At 36.6% G+C, this 20,397-nt stretch overlaps 1 protein-coding gene across 1 annotated transcript in view; it reads right to left on the bottom strand.

Moving 5' to 3' along the window:
• LOC107591430 (telomerase protein component 1-like) overlaps window positions 1-15,861 on the bottom strand; it is a 29,353-nt gene extending 13,492 nt beyond the window's left edge. Inside the window, exons 1-22 of the mRNA XM_016280575.1 lie at window positions 15,794-15,861; window positions 12,686-13,223; window positions 12,109-12,279; window positions 11,053-11,202; window positions 10,803-10,967; window positions 10,520-10,657; window positions 8,673-8,837; window positions 8,365-8,517; window positions 7,847-7,927; window positions 7,648-7,766; window positions 7,429-7,506; window positions 5,406-5,552; window positions 4,943-5,234; window positions 3,727-3,848; window positions 3,433-3,546; window positions 3,238-3,355; window positions 2,780-2,965; window positions 2,495-2,679; window positions 2,276-2,417; window positions 1,983-2,162; window positions 1,797-1,889; window positions 1,539-1,671 (exon numbers count right to left, since the gene is read on the bottom strand). Coding sequence (XP_016136061.1) covers window positions 1,539-1,671; window positions 1,797-1,889; window positions 1,983-2,162; window positions 2,276-2,417; window positions 2,495-2,679; window positions 2,780-2,965; window positions 3,238-3,355; window positions 3,433-3,546; window positions 3,727-3,848; window positions 4,943-5,234; window positions 5,406-5,552; window positions 7,429-7,506; window positions 7,648-7,766; window positions 7,847-7,927; window positions 8,365-8,517; window positions 8,673-8,837; window positions 10,520-10,657; window positions 10,803-10,967; window positions 11,053-11,202; window positions 12,109-12,279; window positions 12,686-13,213 — 3,460 coding nt within the window. The 5' untranslated portion in view covers window positions 13,214-13,223; window positions 15,794-15,861. The remainder of the gene's footprint in view (window positions 1-1,538; window positions 1,672-1,796; window positions 1,890-1,982; window positions 2,163-2,275; window positions 2,418-2,494; window positions 2,680-2,779; window positions 2,966-3,237; window positions 3,356-3,432; window positions 3,547-3,726; window positions 3,849-4,942; window positions 5,235-5,405; window positions 5,553-7,428; window positions 7,507-7,647; window positions 7,767-7,846; window positions 7,928-8,364; window positions 8,518-8,672; window positions 8,838-10,519; window positions 10,658-10,802; window positions 10,968-11,052; window positions 11,203-12,108; window positions 12,280-12,685; window positions 13,224-15,793) is intronic.
• Between the last annotated feature and the right edge of the window lie 4,536 nt (window positions 15,862-20,397).

The raw sequence follows: 20,397 nt of genomic DNA, 5'->3' as shown, positions 1-20,397 counted from the left end.
AAGTCAGATTTTCATGATATGCCACCTTTACGCTTTTGGATTCTGTGTGTTAATTTCTTAATATATCCTGTGCATTACATTAATTCATTTGTTTACCAAAAAACAATATGCAATTAAAATTCTGACAACATTATGATAAAAACTATGTAAGATCTTAATATTTAATACAGTTTAAGTTAAAGTTAAAGTTTAAGCTTGATGTTTCATATTTGATAGAATCTCTCAAATCTTCCCAGGTTTAACCTTTTTTTAAACATCTATTAATGACATTTCTAAAGGTATGGTCACATTTACTTTTACTCTTGTTTGGCAAATTTTCAATTCAAATTGAAATCATGAATTTCACCTGAGGGCAAAAAATTTCCAGATGCAGATTTTGCATCGGGTTGAGGTTGGTCATGACTCATGTGAATTTACTGCTTTGATTAACAGAAAGTTGCTTGGTTTGAAAGTGACCTCTGTGTGAGCTGTGCTTCATACATTGCTACATTATTGACAATAGACAATGGGCCTTGTTGCATGTAAAATTTTACCAATATGACTGCACCTTAAGACGTACATTGGGCCACAGTTCTTTATAATAAAAATTAGCAAAACAAGTCCCTTAGTATGACCCTGAATCATTCAGTGCTATATTAGTATTACTATTTGATATTAATCACTGTATTATGGTATCCCCTTTAAAAGGATAGTTCACCCAAAAATGAAAATGTGATGTTTATCTGCTTACCCCCAGGGCATCCAAGATGTAGGTGACTTTGTTTCTTCAGTAGAACACAAACGAAGATTTTTAACTCAAACCGTTGCAGTCTGTCGGTCTTATAATGGAAGTGAATGGAAATCACGGCTTTGAGAGTAAAAAAAAAAACATACACAAACAAAACCAAATTAAACCCTGCGGCTCGTGATGATACATTGATGTGTAAAGTTGATGCCACCTATCTCTCAAATGGACCATTGACACTCCTAATTGAGATTGTAGATAGAGTGCCAATGGTCCATTTGAGAGATAGGTGGCGGTAATGCACTTATAAGTCTGCAATCTGCCGTAAAGCAAGAAGAAGAAGAAGATGCGTCATGTCCCGGCTGTCGAGGACGCGCTCAGGACAGTTCAGACATTGCAGTGCATCAGAGGTAAAAAACTATATAAATACTGTTCAGTTTCTTGCACAGACCGATCGTTTCGGGTTTAATTTGGTTTTGTTTGTGTATGGTTTTTTTTACTCTCAAAGCCGTGATTCCCATTCACTTCCATTATAAGACCGACAGACTGCAACGGTTTGAGTTAAAAATCTTTGTTTTTGTTTGTGTTCTACTGAAGAAACAAAGTCACCTACATCTTGGATGCCCTGGGGGTAAGCAGATAAACATCACATTTTCATTTTTGGGTGAACTATCCCTTTAAGAGAGGAGGGTTGGATAATTTAATTTGACAGGCCAACCCTGGACCCCTGTAGAGCTAAATTTAAAGAATTAACAAACATTGTAATACAGCAATGAATTAATTCTTGCAGAGCAATAAATACTATGTTGTTTACCAGTAGAGCTGATGGCAAGTGAAGCTAATGCCCATCCCAGATCTGCTCTGCAATATTGATTCTGCAGCTTCAGCAGACTGTGCTGCACCAGCTTACCAACTGACTGAGGAAGAGACTGGAGGCTGTCCTTCATCTACAGTAAATAACACATTTCATAATCAATTTTATGTTTAACTTCAGACTTCTTTAGCAAAATAACATTATGTGGATCACTAAAAAACAAATTTCAAAAAAATTTATTCTTTAACAATTATTTACCTTCTCAAAGGAGGCATAATTCTTAAGCTCCTCACAAGCCAAACGGAGGTAGAGTGGACTCACAGAGCCTTTCTTCATCAGCAGTGTCTGAAGCTACAGAGGAAATACAATGATAAATTTACTAGATATGCAAAAAGAGGTCTCAATTTTTTCTTATATTACTCCAACAGCAAAAGGGAAATTCACCTGTTTATTGAAAGCATAATCGCTCAGTTTCTTTCCAAACTCAACAAGCTGCTTCTGCACAATCTCGTTCTTGTCAGAAAAAGATAATTGCCCCAGTGGAAATGACACAGTACCTTTACTTTTACTAAGAGTGTTTCGTAGGGATGATTCTGAAGTAACACTCAGGACCAAACAGACACCCTGAGAGGACAACGAACACCGTGACAGGTTGATGAGAAAGTTTAATCATTTTTAACTACACTTATTTACAGTAAGTGTGCATGTTTTTGTGCGTGCATGTTCCTCTCTCTCACTTTAGGGATGTGCTGTGGGATCCATTCTGACACCCTTTGACCTCGACCATCATGGATATGGTCTGCCCCATCAACAAGCAATGCCAATGGCTTCTTTTTGTTAAACTCATTCAAGTTCAAGTGGAACTCAGACAACAAGTCTCTGTGATGCAATAAGAGAATAATTATGAAATAATTTTTCTGAAATGACGATGCATGTTACATCAGATACTTCCTTACTTATAATATGTGTTTGGAGGCAACTCCACATCGTCTTTTCTTTTCCTCAGCCATTGAACAAGACAGCGAAGAAGCTGCACAATCCTGCAAGCTGACTGGCTAGCATCTGTGGAATAGGATATGACATCACACAGAGGGGCTTTCTTGTTTTTGACAGAGGTTTTGAGTGCCTGGGACAGGGCAGCCTTAATAAACAGAAGACACAGAGAGATATTCAGATTAACGTCAGTGTTCAGAAAAATGAATACATGAAGAACGATGGTTATTTATTCAATGTATAAATACCATGAACACAGTTTTGCCCTCTCCAGGATTTCCTTCAACCATCAGAACTCCTCCTTTTTGCTGACATTCTTGAACTTTTGCTGTTGCCATAGAAATAAGCTTTGCCCTGCCGTGAAACTGCCGCTGTTGGGCATCCTGATGCACTTCCTGTTCCTTAATCTCTGAGGCCACATCTTCATCTGTCTCCTAAAAAACAAGAAAGGAAATTATGTTAAATACATTGATATGAATAGAATAAACAATTTTAAATGCAAATATAATTTAATAAAAACACTGAAATAAATTAACAATCTAACAGAAAATATAATGTAAATTAAACTAGCAAACTGAAAATATGGAAGTACTGAATTAAAATGAATACTATATTTTCAATTTAGCCATTTTTTTATTAAATTGCATACTCATATTTATTTATCCTTGACTGAGTGGCCCCCAAAAAGTGGAACTCCAAGTCTGACCTTCACAAAGAGCTGCTGTATGGCTTCCCAGATATCCACCAGCGCCGCCTTCCCAAAGTCCTCCAGGCCTTTCAGATAGGGCGTTCCATCCACCACCCCACCCCATTCACAGGGATAACTAAAAGAATATGAAGCAGTGAAAAAATAAACACATAAATACTCACTGTGCTGACAAAACAAATATACTGAACTCACTTTTCTGCCACTTTGAAGTCATTGTTCCGGATCCATGTTTTCAGGCTGTTCATTTTAGCTTCAGCTTCTTTGGATTCTGCCACAAAGTCTGTCCTCCATGCCACTGGCACCGAACTAAACACAAACACATGAAATGTAGATAATGTGACATACTGTATCTAATGTAAATCACAGAGCCTCAGAAACATCAGCTTGCAGTTGATATTGTGTTTTCCATTATTTCATTTTATGCTGCTGTCAACTACAGAGACAAAATGAATGTGATCAGCTGACAAATAATAAATGAATGTATACCTGGTGAGACGAGGTGATCTGAAGTAGAAGAACATGCGGCTCTGGGCAGAGTCTGGATACAGAGCTTGAAACTGTCGAATCTCCATTTCAGTGCTGGATAACCCATCAGGCACAGAGTTCAGCTGGCAGAGTGAAGAATGAAAACAATTCACAAAACTTCAGGACAAGGAGCCCAAACTCGTGTCATATTAGGGATGGCTCAATAGCACATTTTTGGCTTCGGTACGATACCAGAATCTGTATTGAATCAGTATACTAAATCAATACCATAGTTGACAAATGAGCAGCCTCAAAAGATAACTTTTATTAAGAGCATTGCATGAAACTCTGCAGTAACAAATGTGTACTATTATTGTTATTATTATTATTATTATTATTATTATTATTACTATTATAGTTTATTTATTACTATTATAGTCTATTATAGTTTAGTATAAATTCAATACACCATTTAAATAAGGTTGTCAATGCAGAAACTTGCAGTTAGCAGCATGACAAATGTGATATATACAAAAAGAGCGTTCCTATTATAATCACTGAAACTCAGCACCGCCAACATATTAACTGAGCGAAAACTTCCATAATAATCAATGAAGCTGACAACACTGCACAATTTAAATTGTTACAGACATGACAGAGCACCGAAGCAAAGCGTATACATTCAAAAATCACTGTTGTTAGGACAAAGTGGGTGGTTTTTTTTTCAGACAGGTCTCCATCTTTCTACAAAATGCTTACTGTTGACATGAATTAAAAAATGGGTGGCCTTTGATCTCTCTTTAGAAAACATGAAATACAGTAGGATGAAAATGTAATTTTACTTTCGGTGCACACCTTATTTGAGGTGGATAGACATGGCGATTCCCTTCAAATTTCTATTAAAGCAAATTAATGCAGTAAAATACAGCCCTAAATGCACAATTTAGAAATAGGGTTTTGTTCTTTCGGTAAAAAAAAAAGGTTTTCATGGTAAGGTTGGCATTTGCATGGAATTGCTCATTAGTGTCTTTGAAAAAAAATCTTACTGGCCCCAAACTTCTGAACGGTAGTGTACTTATACTTTTTACCTCGATTCTCTTATCTAGCTTACAAGTTTCTAGTCAAATTTTAACTGTGGTGAACATTAAACTACATGCTGTGCAGCAAGATTGTACGTGACTCATCACTTCTATCACACTTTTGATAAAGCATCTATCAGACAAATAAATGTAATTACCCAGCTGTATTGAGGAAGCTCAGGTAGGGTGGGGCAGGGCGGCACAAGGCCGTATCTCTCTCCCAGAATCCCGAGCAGCAGCTGGCTGCGGCAGACCTCCCACAGACAGAGCTCCACAGCACGGTTAGACTCCTCCTCTGTGACGCCCCAGCGCAGCTCCACTTCCTGCAGGTAGAGGTAGTGCAGAGCAGCTCGTCTCCTGAGCTCGGGAAACACGCTACGCACAAGAACATCCCTCTCCGCATGCATGTCCCTGAACGTAGAAGAGATGAACACTCGCACACCCTTCCATCTATGAAAAGAGAGAAAAGAGAAATTATGAAGACAGGTTTTATTTAGTAATATATTTTCAATACATTAATGGCCTGTCTGGTCTCCACTGGAATATATGCTGGACCACAACCACCGAACATTTGATGAACAATTTAATACAAGAAACTTATGGATTTTTTAATGGTCATACCTTAACTTCGGTGTTGCCGGCAGTAAGATGACATCAGCAGTTCTCTCAGGTTCAATTTTGCGCCCCTGTGGTGGCGGGATGTTATAGACTCTGTCCATGTGCTCCACATGCTGCAGCATCCTTGAGGAGCCTCTCTCTGAGACAAACCTACGACCACGAAACAAATCTAAATGAACATCTGAAACTCCAGCCACTGTCTATCAGAATAGATTCAAAAGTAAAGTAGTAAGAAGTAAAATACATTGTTGTTTACAAACTGACATAAGGAAGTATGGTTTTGAATTATTTCTACTTATATGCACATAAAAATAAAATCTGTAGTTACAAACAGGAAAAATTCCAGATGGGGGATTCTATGATCAACTGTTAACCTATTCTAATGCTGAAATTTCCTATTCTAATTTACGTATTTGCAACTGAAGTTTAAAATAATGACATAAGTACGGTGACCGAGAAGTGCAGAACAAATCACAATTCTGAAAACAAAAGAACAAATTACAAACGCAAATGCAAGTCTAAAAAACAAAATAACAATTCAGAAAACACAACGTATTGTATGAATTGCCCTTACTCTGGAAGAAAAAATACGGGGTGTATATTTACATTTAGTAAAAAGTTGCTGTAAAAGCATCAGTTCTAGTGGCGCAAATGGATAAGCGTGTATCACCGACTTTTTGACGCGATCGACCTCGGATTCGATCCAGGCTTTTGCCTAACTTTTTTTTCCTCCCTTTTCAAATCTCGTATTAGCAATGGATTCTATTTACACTTAGTAAAAATAGCAGTATTTTTAGCAATATGCTATTTACACTAAGTGCAAATACCTAGTTACACTGTTAAAATAGCAGGATTTCTACTATCAAGTGTACTACTTGTTGCAAATAGTGGCAATTATCTGCACTTCAGTATTGTAGTACATTATAAAACAGTATGCAATAATAACGTATTGAGTGTAAATTATAATTAAAATTTTAAATTATAAATGGATGCCACCTTATTGGTACAATAAAGCCCTCCCCACACCTACACTAACCCTATCCCATACTTTATTTTCAACTTTTTGATTATTTCCTTAATTTTTATTGACAATAAATGCCTTTACGATGTGATACGAGATTTGAAAAGGGAGGGAAAAAAAGTTCGGCAAAAGCCTGGATCGAATCCGAGGTCGATCGCGTCATAAAGTCGGTGATACACGCTTATCCATTTGCGCCACTAGAGCTGATGTTTCACAGCAACTTTTTACTAAATGTAAATATACACCCCGTATTTTTTCTTCCAGAGTAAGGGCAATTCATACAATACATTTAAACTGAGCTACTTTAATACCATCTCCGAACTTTCTACCACGACTCTGCTGTTCTTCGGCTGGTTCTTCCTGTATAGGTTGATTGACAGATGTCTCGTCCAGTCAGCAGTGAGTAATCCCAAACCAATGGCACTGTCTCAAACTATACCTACCTCTTCCGGCTTGTCTGCATTGTCCTTGTGTTTTCTGACTTGTTAATTTGTTTTCAGATTTGTCGTTGTGTTTTCTGACTTGTTATTTTGTTTTCGAATTTGTCATTGTGTTTTCTGACTTTCTATTCATAAAAGAATCTTGAAAAACATTTATTCGTTTACACAAAAATATTAAGCAGTACTGTTTTCAGCATCGATATTAATAAGATAAATAATGTTTCTTGAGCACTAAATCAGCATGCTGAAATGATTTTTGAAGGATCATGTGACATTGAAGCCTGAAGCAGTGACTGCTGAAAATTCAGCATTGCCATCACAAAAGTTACATTTTAAAATACATTCAAAAACATATTTTATTTATTTTTTATTTTCACATTTAAAAGCTTCTTTCAAAATATTTTGAAATTTTGAATGATAGTAAATACTGTAAATACTTGATAGATCCTACACTAGCTCTTACTAACAACTACAAGTTTTTTTTCTCCACAAAATAGCATCTTAAAGTATTTCACAAGAAAGAACATATACTGAGTACAACATAAAATTCAGCTAAAGATCTTACTTCAGGATCTGCTCGCTAAACCCCCAAAGCTCTATAATGTTGGAGCTCAGTTTGTATTTCAAAGTATAAATTGGAGACCTGTTCAAAACAAACAATACAAGACTTATTTGCAACTACAACTATTTTTGTGACATTTCTGCTTCAAGCAGCAGACATTTGAATGAAAACATAAAATTTCAGTTTTGGAAATCGAGATAAAACAAGTTTCACAATACTTACATTTTTCTGAGCAGCACACGTATCACAACAGTATCATGGTTGATCTGTCGATAGTTATTGATCTCCGCCATTAAATCTACGTTGGTGTAGTAACTTTCAAACACAACTATACGATCCAGCTGTGGAGGGAGATATTTTAACAGACATGTCATATGCAAAATATTTTTGATGCCTTCTGGAATAACCATAAATACAAAACCTTTGTCTTCTCTTCAGATAGCTTAGCAAAGAATGCTGCACGAGATATGCATTCGGATTGTACATAGTAGGCATTCAAATCCTGAGCCATAGAGGGACAGAGAGAGACACAGAGAGAATAAAACACAAAAAGGTGTGACATCATCAGAAAACAATGTCATAATGTCAAGAAGAACATCAAAGTGCATTATAAGTATAATATTTGACATGCAACTATACATGCTTTTTTCTACTCTTTTTACTAATAATTTAACAGTTAAAACCAATCTTTAGTGAATCTCAAAATGAATATCCATTTTCCATTCTGTAGATTACAATGTCATGATGTCTAAATACACTTGTAGAATATCAATGACTGATTTTACTTCATAGTGCTATATTACACATTTTATTATTGTTTCATTTTATTTGTTATTTTGTTTTCATTTTTTTAAGTGTTTTATTTTAATGTAAATATCAAATGGAAAAAGGGCTATTAGATTAACAAGAGTATGTTCACAATAAAAGGGAAATTCTTACCTTCAGTTGCTTCATTGCTTGTCTCACATTATCCAAAAGCACATCAGACTTCACTTTGACCTCCTGGAGGCCTTGGTGGCTAAACAGCATGACTTGGGAATCTTCGCTACAGTAGTTAATCATCAAGCATAAAAGCATTGCAGCTTCCTGTTCCTGTAGAAAATATAGTTCACCATATGTTTCATTTATACTAGAAGCCTAATTTCTAAAATGTAACAAAAATAAAAATCCACAGTCACTCTGAAAAATGCATAAAGGTACAACTATACTGTGCTGAGAAATGAAACAATAAGATGCTGTTATCTGACCGATGCTGAGAGTTTATTCTCATCGATGTTATCAGTGCTTTCAGGGGGCAAGCAGACAACATTAGCGCCACTCCAGTCCCGATCCTCTGAAATTATAGCATTATACATCACAAGAGTGCGTCCAGGAAGATTACCCCACTTTTTCCACTGTGCAGCAGAGATTTTCTGAAAGAAGAGGGGTAGAAAACAAACTCAACTCAACTTTATTTATATAGCACCACTAAAAACAACAATTGTTGACCAAGGAGCTGTACAATAAATCCAATATCATCAACATTAACACCATGAACAACATGAATTACAGCACAGAAAAGACCAGACACAACACAGTTAACTACACTTAAAAGCCAGAGAAAAAAGATGGGTTTGAGTTTTGCTTTAAACTCATACAGTGTAGGGGCAGTTCTAATAAAAACTGGTAGGTTGTTCCAGAGTTTCGGCGCAGTAACAGCAAAGGCTTGATCTCCTCTTGATTTTAATTTAGCCCAAGGAACGTCTAATAGTCTCTGGTTGGATTACCTAGAGACCTTCAAGGATTGTGAACAGATAATAAATCAAACCAATTTACAGGAGCTAACCCATTCATAGAATTAAAAAACCAGCAGCAGAACTTTAAAATCAATTCTGTAATGAATTGGGATGTAATGATATTAGTACTTGGGTAATGTGCTCTCGTTTACACACAACAGTAAGGTGCCCAGCAGCAGCATTTTGTACCATTTGGAGTCGATTAAGAGATACTTGATTAATACCCATATAATGGGAATTGCAGTAATCAAGCCTCATTGAAATAAAAGCATGAATGACCCCTTCAAAGTCCTTAAAAGAAAGAAATGGTTTTACTTTAGCTAAGACTCTAAGATGGAAAAAACTGGTTTTGACTACCGTACTAATCTGTTTGTCAAATTTGAGAGCACAATCAAAATAGGAATTCCAAACAAAAAAATAATAATAATATTCTTCACTAGTGGTTTTACACAGGAAGACAAATGGCCAAGATATAAACCAGGGGAGCTAGCAGCTTCTGAAGATTCAAAAATTATAATCTCAGTTTTGGCTTCATTAAGGGGAAGAAAATGTAGGGACATCCAGGCCTTAACATCCGCTAGACAAGCCAACAGAGCTTCCAACCCCTTGTTATTAGATCCCAGGGGCAGATAAATTTGGGCATCATCTGCATAACAATGGAAGGAGATACAATACTTCTTAAAGACGACCCTGGGGGAAGCATATACAAGGAGAATACCATTGGAGAGATAATAGAGCCTTGAGGGACACCGCACTTAAGAGGAGCTGCATGTGAAGTAAATTAATCAACACTAACAAAGAACCTTTTATTGTTGAAATATGATTGAAACTATTTGAGAGCATTTCCTTGAATGTCCACCCAGTGCTCCAAACAAGAGATCATAACAGAGTGGTCCATTGTATCAAATGCCACCCTCAGATCTAACAGCACTAACACAACAGACTTGGCAGAATCAAGAGTCAGTAAAATATCATTCAGAACTTTTACCAGTGCTGTCTCTGTGGAATTGTTTTACTTAAAACAAAAGCATTTTAAAAGTGATGTGGAATGGAAAAATCTAGAAAGAAATAATGCGTTCATTATTGTATGTTGGTAGGATGTGTGCAACACTGAAAATATGGGGTTCAAAATGTTTAAAAAAATTAAATCTTGAAATAAACAGAAATAAAGAAATACAAATTTGAAAGTACATAAAAAAAACTTATTTATAAAAATATATTTTTTAAGAAGAATGTTCTGTGGTCTCAGATTTGTGGAGCCCACTGTATATATTTGGGTCTATAATATTATAGATAAATAAGCGGTTTTGACATATTACCTCTCCTTTTTTTAGTTTCTTGTTGTGTTTGCAGCGATGCTTCCGTGTATTGTATTTGGCCAGCTGATATTCAGTGAACTGCTTAAATTTATCCACTAGAGCTTTTTTCAGGCAGGAGGGTAAAGATTTACTGAAACACTGCACAAAAACATTTAAAAAGCATGAAAAAACAAGAATACTACAATAGGAGCAAAATAAAATCCTTATTTAAACATCAACCATGTTAAAACCGTAATCGGCATATGAATATGGTACGAGTAAGATATTTAATATTAACACTTACCGTGCTATAGATTCTTGTCACCTCCAGCCAATCAGATGGCAGCTGTACAGCAGCACAAAAGTATCTTCTCAAGTGTGGTTTAGAACCAGGCAGATGGGCCGCCAGTGCCAGCAGGAAGTTGGCTGTGATATGAAGGTTTAGTTCCTGCCTAGTATAGACTGCAACCTAAAACCAATGCAAATATGCAAACCATACATGTTAACACCTGACAACATAACCCACACAAACTCATACATACAAAAACACCAACCTTTAGGAGAAACTCGGGGTCTTCTGTGGTAATCTCTGTGGCCAGAACCTTAATAACGGCCCACACACTCCTCTTCTTATCCCAGTCTTTCTGGCCCGGGGTAAAGCTCTTATTGACAAGGGAGCAGCACACCATATTCAGCAGGATGTTCTGAAGGTTAAACAAAAGAACTGTCACATTTTGTTTGATTTTACAATTACCAATTTGTCTATCCATTATCTGGTGTAAGAATTATTTAAAATATTACATATATCGTTCAAAAGTTTGGGGTCAGTAAGATTTTTAAAGAAAATAGTACATGCATTAAATTCATCAATAGTGACAATAAAGACAATTATAATGTTACACAACATTTGTATTTCAAATAAGTTCTATTCTTGTGAACTTTCTATTCATCAAATAATCCTGAAAAAAATAGCATATTAGCATTATTTAAGACTGGAGTGATGGCTGCTGAAAATCCAGCTTTTAGATTACAGAAATAAATTACATTTTCAAATAAAATGAAAAAAGTTATTTTAAATTAGAATTATTAATTATAAATTATAATTCACAATGTTATTGTTTTTACTGTACTTTACTTTTTACTTGGATATTTTTTTATCAAATAAATGCAGCTCAGAGGCTAAGCATGCAAGAGACTTCTTTCAGTTAAAAAGAAACTCTGTAATTAACCAGAAGAGGTATATATTCCTAAAATTAATGTAATTTCACAAAAACTCCATAGTTATTCATTAAAAAATAAAATAGACCTGGGTCTTAGGCTACATTGGAAGTAACCAAATCTTAAGTAACAAAGTCTTCTTCAGGTTACCCAACTGTTAATGTGAAAAATCCTAACAATCTGAATGATCTACACCTTTATTATACAGAGCATATTTTCCTTTGTAAAAACAAAAGACTAAATTTAACATGCACTTGTGTGCTGACTGTCTAAATATATTCACCAAAGAATACATATAAATAAAGCTAAAAATAAATAAGTAGGGCTAGAAGCACATTTCTAACCATTACTTAGGTTCACAGAAACCCTAGAAGTGTGCTCACTCGACTCACCTTTCTGTCCCTCAATTCCACAAGATGCTCATCCTCGCTTGCTTCAAGCACCCCAAACTCCTCATGAGGAGCTAGAGTTTGCTCCCCCTTTCCATCTAAATTCATATTCAGAACAGGCATCTCAGAAGACAGCTTCTGGTCATCCTCTTCCAAGCTTTCATGACTTGCATCCTGTTAAGATGTACAGAGAGAATATAATTAACCAGATCTGCATTTCCCAAAGGAAATACCAGTCATTGCAAGGTATTTGTAAGTTTATGCAGAAACAAAGTTTTAAATGAAATGCTATTTCATGCTGACTTAATCATAATGTGCTTTCTGTGCAGCATTGGAAAGATAAATTGTTAAAAGTGGTGAAACAGATGTATGACCTCAAAACTGAATCATCCATAAAATAAATCATGTATGTTTAGTGCTTGAGTCAAATTATTGCCAATTACTGTGTTGTTTTAATTAATAAATACTAATAAAAACTTGGGGAGATGAAAAAAATAACTTAAAATATAAATCTGAAAAAAAAGATGCTACATTAATTCACATACAGTTTTACAAAGCAATAGAAGAAATCACTCTATACCTGTCTAGGCTCCTCACTAGATCCCAGCAGCCCTTCAGGTGAGAAAAGCATGTCTTCAACTTTTCTCTTTTCATTAGAGCCCGCTTTATTCTCCATTGAAGGTGACGGATAGGAGCAGAGAGGTGGGGCAGCACTGGGAGTTGACATTTTGGAGTAAGAGAGTAAAGGATTATGGGAATAGGAGGAGGTTAAAGAGGATGAGACTGGAAAATGAAGTGAAGGCTCCATTAGGAGGGTATTCTTAGTGCTCAGCAGAGAGGAGGAAGAGGATTGTGAGCTCATCGTTGTGGATGACAGAAGAGAGGAGGTGGCCATGGTGGAGGACAGGCTGGTTGGCTGGAGTGCTGGACATTGTGAGGAGATGGAGGTCTGCTTGGCCCAGGATGGAGATGTGTGCTGATGCTGAGACAATACTGAGGGTGCTTGAGCCAGAAAGCGATTTTCCAGCCTTGAACTGCTATAGTTTCGCTGTAGTCTGGCATCTGTGTTCGCCTTCATTTCAGTCTGAAGGGGAGCCGAAGCCTTCATGTCTGCCTGGCTGAAGGAAGGAGAAACACAGAACAGGGCCTGTGTTTTTGTCCATAGACATCGCAAATGCTAAAAGTACAGCACCAAACTGATTCTTGAGAAAGTGTACAAAATATGTCCCACAACTTTTCTTTCAAACTAGATTTAAAATAATAAATTTGAACTGCAATGAGTCAGATATGATTACAAAAATGTTCTCTTAACATTTGCTTTTCTCTTTATTTCATTAAAATTATGACTATCATTCAGTACACCCGCAAAACAACAATGTACATAATTTTTTTTAAAGATAAAAGGCTACTATATCCTGGTTACACACACACTTTTTAAAGGTCTGTTTCCATGTTTTACCTTTTTATGAGTTCAACAAGATCATACAAGCTCTGGTGAGTTTTATGTTTCTGTATATAATCTTAAGTAATTCACATTTACATTTCACAATTAAGCAGACAAATAGTAATATAAAGAAACTGTTTATGATTTTAGATAATTTGCCTCTTTTTAATTAGGCCCCATTATAGCTAACAACACCAGAATTGAATTCAGTACAGTACTCAAGAATCACTAGCGTTGACAAGCATGGGTGTGTCTTATGCAAACAACAAATGTAGACAAACGTGGAAAATCAAACGCTGCCTCCACTCCTTTTCAACGCGTTTATTGAATATCAGCTTCTTTACGCACCGACCTTACTGGAACTCTGCACTGCGATGTAACGTTACCTTTATTAGTCCCTCTGCGGCTGCCGTTTGCAGTGTCCTTCCAACCACGTACGCTCCTTTCGCATTACATTTCAGAAAGTTCACTTTCCAGCCAGGGCACTTACGGTCAATTGGGACGCACCTAGTGACAGTTGAGAGTGTAGGACAAAGTCCTCTTACTTAGCTGATAATAAATGAAGAACAAACTTTGTCTTCGTAATGTTTTCCATATTGCCACATATATATAAAAGACAGATTCATCAGTACTCCCTTATCTCTATTTTTACAATCACTTCTTTATGGTCATAAATGTGCACAAACAAAAACACAGAAGTAGACAGTCCTGTCTGACACTGCAGAGCAACACTGTTGAAAATAAACGCATGCACTATATTTTGGATTATTGCCGTGCTACACGGTTCGTTCAGTGGTGTGACTAAAAAAAATAAAGAAAACAACACACCTTTAAAGCTTGGTAAGCAGCAGGTATTAGTGTAAAATGAGGTAAACCGGTGAGCTGCTGACTGTATCACGAATGTGTCACTACCGTAATGAACCGAATATAGACACATTCTAAGAAGGTTGGTGAGTGAACTTGTGAAACGTCGTTAGTCGATGCCCAAGTAGGCTACTGTTCCCTTTTTTCTTTTTTTGAAATACATGAGTCATAAGCAAACATAAATCAATGAAATAACGAAGCAAAGTTTTTCAATCTTATATAAAAAGTCATTGGGTGAAGTCAGCAAAAGTGGGAAACTTTTTGGTAAACTGTGTATTACATACAAATAAATCTATTCTACCAACACAATTTATGCTTTAAACTAATTCTGAAAGTCTCTTGTATCTCCCACTGTTTTTTTTAAAGGAACATTGGTTGTCGTTTTAAACATACAGAGATTCAAACATGTAAAGTACCCATTTTTTTCTTTGGACCTTTTCAGGTAAATTGGAAAAAAAATTATGTAGTCTGTGCTTACAAAATACAATGTCCCACAGCAGGACATTGTAGAAATAATCTTTTGCAATAGAAAATCCTCAGAATTCAAAAGAATAACTTTACAAAAATAGACATACTAGTGGATTGTGTTATTGATTGTGAACTCATAAACACTTAATGTTTCAAAAATGTCAGCAGAAGCATACATTTGAAGATTAAAGCAGTCCAAAAGAAGTACAAATTTAAACAATTAAAACACTTCAACAAAAGGACAAAAGCAAAGAAATTAATAATTTCAACAGAAGTACAATGCACTGTGTAGTATAAAATGCCATGATTTCATCTATGATGTGCCTGCTTGTGTGTAATGTACTGTGTTTGTATAGAACTGTGTGCTTAAGTGTGTGTGCTGGTTTATGTGGTTCATGATAACACATTTATTTGTATAATGACATGGGTATGATATAGGTATTACAATGTGAAGGTGGTTTATAAGGACACTTTCTGTGTCCCCATCATTCAAAAGGCTTAAAAAAAACATACAAAATTGTGTTTTTTTGAAAATCACATTTCAGAAAGTTCACTTTCCAGCCAGGGCACTTACGGTCAATTGGGACGCACCTAGTGACAGTTGAGAGTGTAGGACAAAGTCCTCTTACTTAGCTGATAATAAATGAAGAACAAACTTTGTCTTCGTAATGTTTTCCATATTGCCACATATATATAAAAGACAGATTCATCAGTACTCCCTTATCTCTATTTTTACAATCACTTCTTTATGGTCATAAATGTGCACAAACAAAAACACAGAAGTAGACAGTCCTGTCTGACACTGCAGAGCAACACTGTTGAAAATAAACGCATGCACTATATTTTGGATTATTGCCGTGCTACACGGTTCGTTCAGTGGTGTGACTAAAAAAAATAAAGAAAACAACACACCTTTAAAGCTTTGTAAGCAGCAGGTATTAGTGTAAAATGAGGTAAACCGGTGAGCTGCTGACTGTATCACGAATGTGTCACTACCGTAATGAACCGAATATAGACACATTCTAAGAAGGTTGGTGAGTGAACTTGTGAAACGTCGTTAGTCGATGCCCAAGTAGGCTACAGTTCCCTTTTTTCTTTTTTTGAAATACATGAGTCACAAGCAAACATAAATCAATGAAATAACGAAGCAAAGTTTTTCAATCTTATATAAAAAGTCATTGGGTGAAGTCAGCAAAAGTGGGAAACTTTTTGGTAAACTGTGTATTACATACAAATAAATCTATTCTACCAACACAATTTATGCTTTAAACTAATTCTGAAAGTCTCTTGTATCTCCCGCTGTTTTTTTTAAAGGAACATTGGTTGTCGTTTTAAACATACAGAGATTCAAACATGTAAAGTACCCATTTTTTTCTTTGGACCTTTTCAGGTAAATTGGAAAAAAAATTATGTAGTCTGTGCTTACAAAATACAATGTCCCACAGCAGGACATTGTAGAAATAATCTTTTGCAATAGAAAATCCTCAGAATTCAAAAGAATAACTTTACAAAAATAGACATACTAGTGGATTGTGTTATTGATTGTGAACTCATAAACACTTAATGTTTCAAAAATGTCAGCAGAAGCATACATTTGAAGATTAAAGCAGTCCAAAAGAAGTACAAATTTAAACAATTAAAACACTTCAACAAAAGGACAAAAGCAAAGAAATTAATAATTTCAACAGAAGTACAATGCACTGTGTAGTATAAAATGCCATGATTTCATCTATGATGTGCCTGCTTGTGTGTAATGTACTGTGTTTGTATAGAACTGTGTGCTTAAGTGTGTGTGCTGGTTTATGTGGTTCATGATAACACATTTATTTGTATAATGACATGGGTATGATATAGGTATTACAATGTGAAGGTGGTTTATAAGGACACTTTCTGTGTCCCCATCATTCAAAAGGCTTAAAAAAAACATACAAAATTGTGTTTTTTTGAAAATCAAAAAATGCATAAAGTTTTCTGTGAGGGGTAGGTTTAGGTGTAGGGCGACAGAAAATACAGTTTGTACAGTATAAAAACCATTACACCTATGGATACTCCCCGTAAACCATAAACACCCATATGTGTGTGTGTGTGTAACATGCTTTCTTTTCTTTTCTTTTTTTTATTAGAACAACACATGCTTTCAATTTTGTGTGTTTATGTTGTATGTTAAGTGTGGGTGAGAGCAGGCATGTGTTTGTTTACAGGCACTTTTTTTATGCACAAAAACTTAAAGGTGCAATAGTATGGAATGCCAATCCATAATTAGAAAAATAAATGTATAAAGAAATGTAAAAAAGCAAAAATAAGTAAATAAATATACAAAGAAAAGTCAAATAAAGTCTTATATCACGGGTTATTATTTTCAGTTTCACGTGGGGGGTTGTTTCGGCTGGGAAGCGTGCAATCTATAAATATATGTTGCAAAATACACATTCAAATATATAATGTCAGTATTCATAACTTCAGTCAGTTAAAACATCATAATCATGATGTGCATACAAGGATTTAAGTCTTGACGATATAAAGTAAATAAATTAGTTGTCATCAGCTTCATCATCACTTCTAACACTTTATTTCGAGATGGTCCTCATCGCAGAACACAAGATCCAGGGGGCGAGGTTGGATCCAGATCCAACTCCTCCCACCTTACATATACCTAAACCTACCTGTCTCCACCCCTGATCCCTAAACCCACCCATCTCCACCCCTAAACCTACCATCTCCATCCCCTAGATGTGGATCCGCCCCCCGCCCCCGCCCCCTGGATCTTTGTTCTGCAGCAAGGGGCTGCTGTTTGTGAGTGCCAGCTACGTTAAAAAAGTGAATAATTTAAGTAATTTGTGGATTAGTGCTTACTGGAGACGCGAACCGTTTCAAACGATTCAGTCCAATTTGGTGAACTGGTTCAACCGGTTCACGAAGAAGAACCGGTTAAATCGAACGATTCGTTCGTGAACTGGACATCACTACTGTCCTGAGACTGCTGTGATGTAAGGGTTCTGCAGCTGGGGATTATTGTGGCCACATCCAGTGTACCGAGGAAACATGCTACCTATCAGATTGTGCTACCAAAAATATATTTGGATTGTTTTAAGGGTAAGTTTATGGTAAGGGTAAGTGTGCACGGGTAGGTTTAGGGTAGGGGTAGGTATGGACATTAAAAAAAGGCCTCAAAGGCCTTCCTCCGTCTCACCAACCACCTGTATATCCTCCATCAACAACATGAACCTCCTTTTGGTCTTCCTGTACTCACTAATCTCCTGCCCAGTGGCCCCACATCCTTTGTCAGCACATGCCCAAACCATCTTAAGCCCTATTCGCACAGGATTAGTATTATCTGGGGACCTTGTGTGATTTTGAAATCACCCCCACATCTGAATTCCCTGTGGTGCATTCACACGGGATAAGCGAAGCCTGTGATTTTACTGATTTATCTCCCGGACGACGTCAAGGCTTTGGGAGATTCCCGTTCAATGGTCCGGTTAGAAGGATTTAAAAACAAAGAAACCAATATAGTTTCGTGCCCTGTGTGATTTACATTTTACCAGGTTAAAATAATATCTCTCGCTTTATGCTTGATTTATTTGTAACACATTGACCTCAAAACCTTTTTAGCTTTCCCTTTCTGCAAATTGTATGGTGTAGCGATATGACAGCACCCAAAATACTATCAAACACTCTCAACGCAGCTCCATTCTTCACGCAAGAGGGATAAAAAGGCGCACGACACTTTCTGTGTCCCCATCATTCAAAAGGCTTAAAAAAAACATACAAAATTGTGTTTTTTTGAAAATCAAAAAATGCATAAAGTTTTCTGTGAGGGGTAGGTTTAGGTGTAGGGCGACAGAAAATACAGTTTGTACAGTATAAAAACCATTACACCTATGGATACTCCCCGTAAACCATAAACACCCATATGTGTGTGTGTGTGTAACATGCTTTCTTTTCTTTTCTTTTTTTTATTAGAACAACACATGCTTTCAATTTTGTGTGTTTATGTTGTATGTTAAGTGTGGGTGAGAGCAGGCATGTGTTTGTTTACAGGCACTTTTTTTATGCACAAAAACTTAAAGGTGCAATAGTATGGAATGCCAATCCATAATTAGAAAAATAAATGTATAAAGAAATGTAAAAAAGCAAAAATAAGTAAATAAATATACAAAGAAAAGTCAAATAAAGTCTTATATCACGGGTTATTATTTTCAGTTTCACGTGGGGGGTTGTTTCGGCTGGGAAGCGTGCAATCTATAAATATATGTTGCAAAATACACATTCAAATATATAATGTCAGTATTCATAACTTCAGTCAGTTAAAACATCATAATCATGATGTGCATACAAGGATTTAAGTCTTGACGATATAAAGTAAATAAATTAGTTGTCATCAGCTTCATCATCACTTCTAACACTTTATTTCGAGATGGTCCTCATCGCAGAACACAAGATCCAGGGGGCGAGGTTGGATCCAGATCCAACTCCTCCCACCTTACATATACCTAAACCTACCTGTCTCCACCCCTGATCCCTAAACCCACCCATCTCCACCCCTAAACCTACCATCTCCATCCCCTAGATGTGGATCCGCCCCCCGCCCCCGCCCCCTGGATCTTTGTTCTGCAGCAAGGGGCTGCTGTTTGTGAGTGCCAGCTACGTTAAAAAAGTGAATAATTTAAGTAATTTGTGGATTAGTGCTTACTGGAGACGCGAACCGTTTCAAACGATTCAGTCCAATTTGGTGAACTGGTTCAACCGGTTCACGAAGAAGAACCGGTTAAATCGAACGATTCGTTCGTGAACTGGACATCACTACTGTCCTGAGACTGCTGTGATGTAAGGGTTCTGCAGCTGGGGATTATTGTGGCCACATCCAGTGTACCGAGGAAACATGCTACCTATCAGATTGTGCTACCAAAAATATATTTGGATTGTTTTAAGGGTAAGTTTATGGTAAGGGTAAGTGTGCACGGGTAGGTTTAGGGTAGGGGTAGGTATGGACATTAAAAAAAGGCCTCAAAGGCCTTCCTCCGTCTCACCAACCACCTGTATATCCTCCATCAACAACATGAACCTCCTTTTGGTCTTCCTGTACTCACTAATCTCCTGCCCAGTGGCCCCACATCCTTTGTCAGCACATGCCCAAACCATCTTAAGCCCTATTCGCACAGGATTAGTATTATCTGGGGACCTTGTGTGATTTTGAAATCACCCCCACATCTGAATTCCCTGTGGTGCATTCACACGGGATAAGCGAAGCCTGTGATTTTACTGATTTATCTCCCGGACGACGTCAAGGCTTTGGGAGATTCCCGTTCAATGGTCCGGTTAGAAGGATTTAAAAACAAAGAAACCAATATAGTTTCGTGCCCTGTGTGATTTACATTTTACCAGGTTAAAATAATATCTCTCGCTTTATGCTTGATTTATTTGTAACACATTGACCTCAAAACCTTTTTAGCTTTCCCTTTCTGCAAATTGTATGGTGTAGCGATATGACAGCACCCAAAATACTATCAAACACT

The sequence above is a fragment of the Sinocyclocheilus grahami genome, unplaced genomic scaffold (genome assembly GCF_001515645.1).
Source record: "Sinocyclocheilus grahami isolate Dianchi unplaced genomic scaffold, SAMN03320097.WGS_v1.1 scaffold141.1, whole genome shotgun sequence".
NCBI classification, from domain to species: domain Eukaryota; kingdom Metazoa; phylum Chordata; class Actinopteri; order Cypriniformes; family Cyprinidae; genus Sinocyclocheilus; species Sinocyclocheilus grahami.
This window is presented reverse-complemented; position numbering and strand designations above follow the sequence as displayed.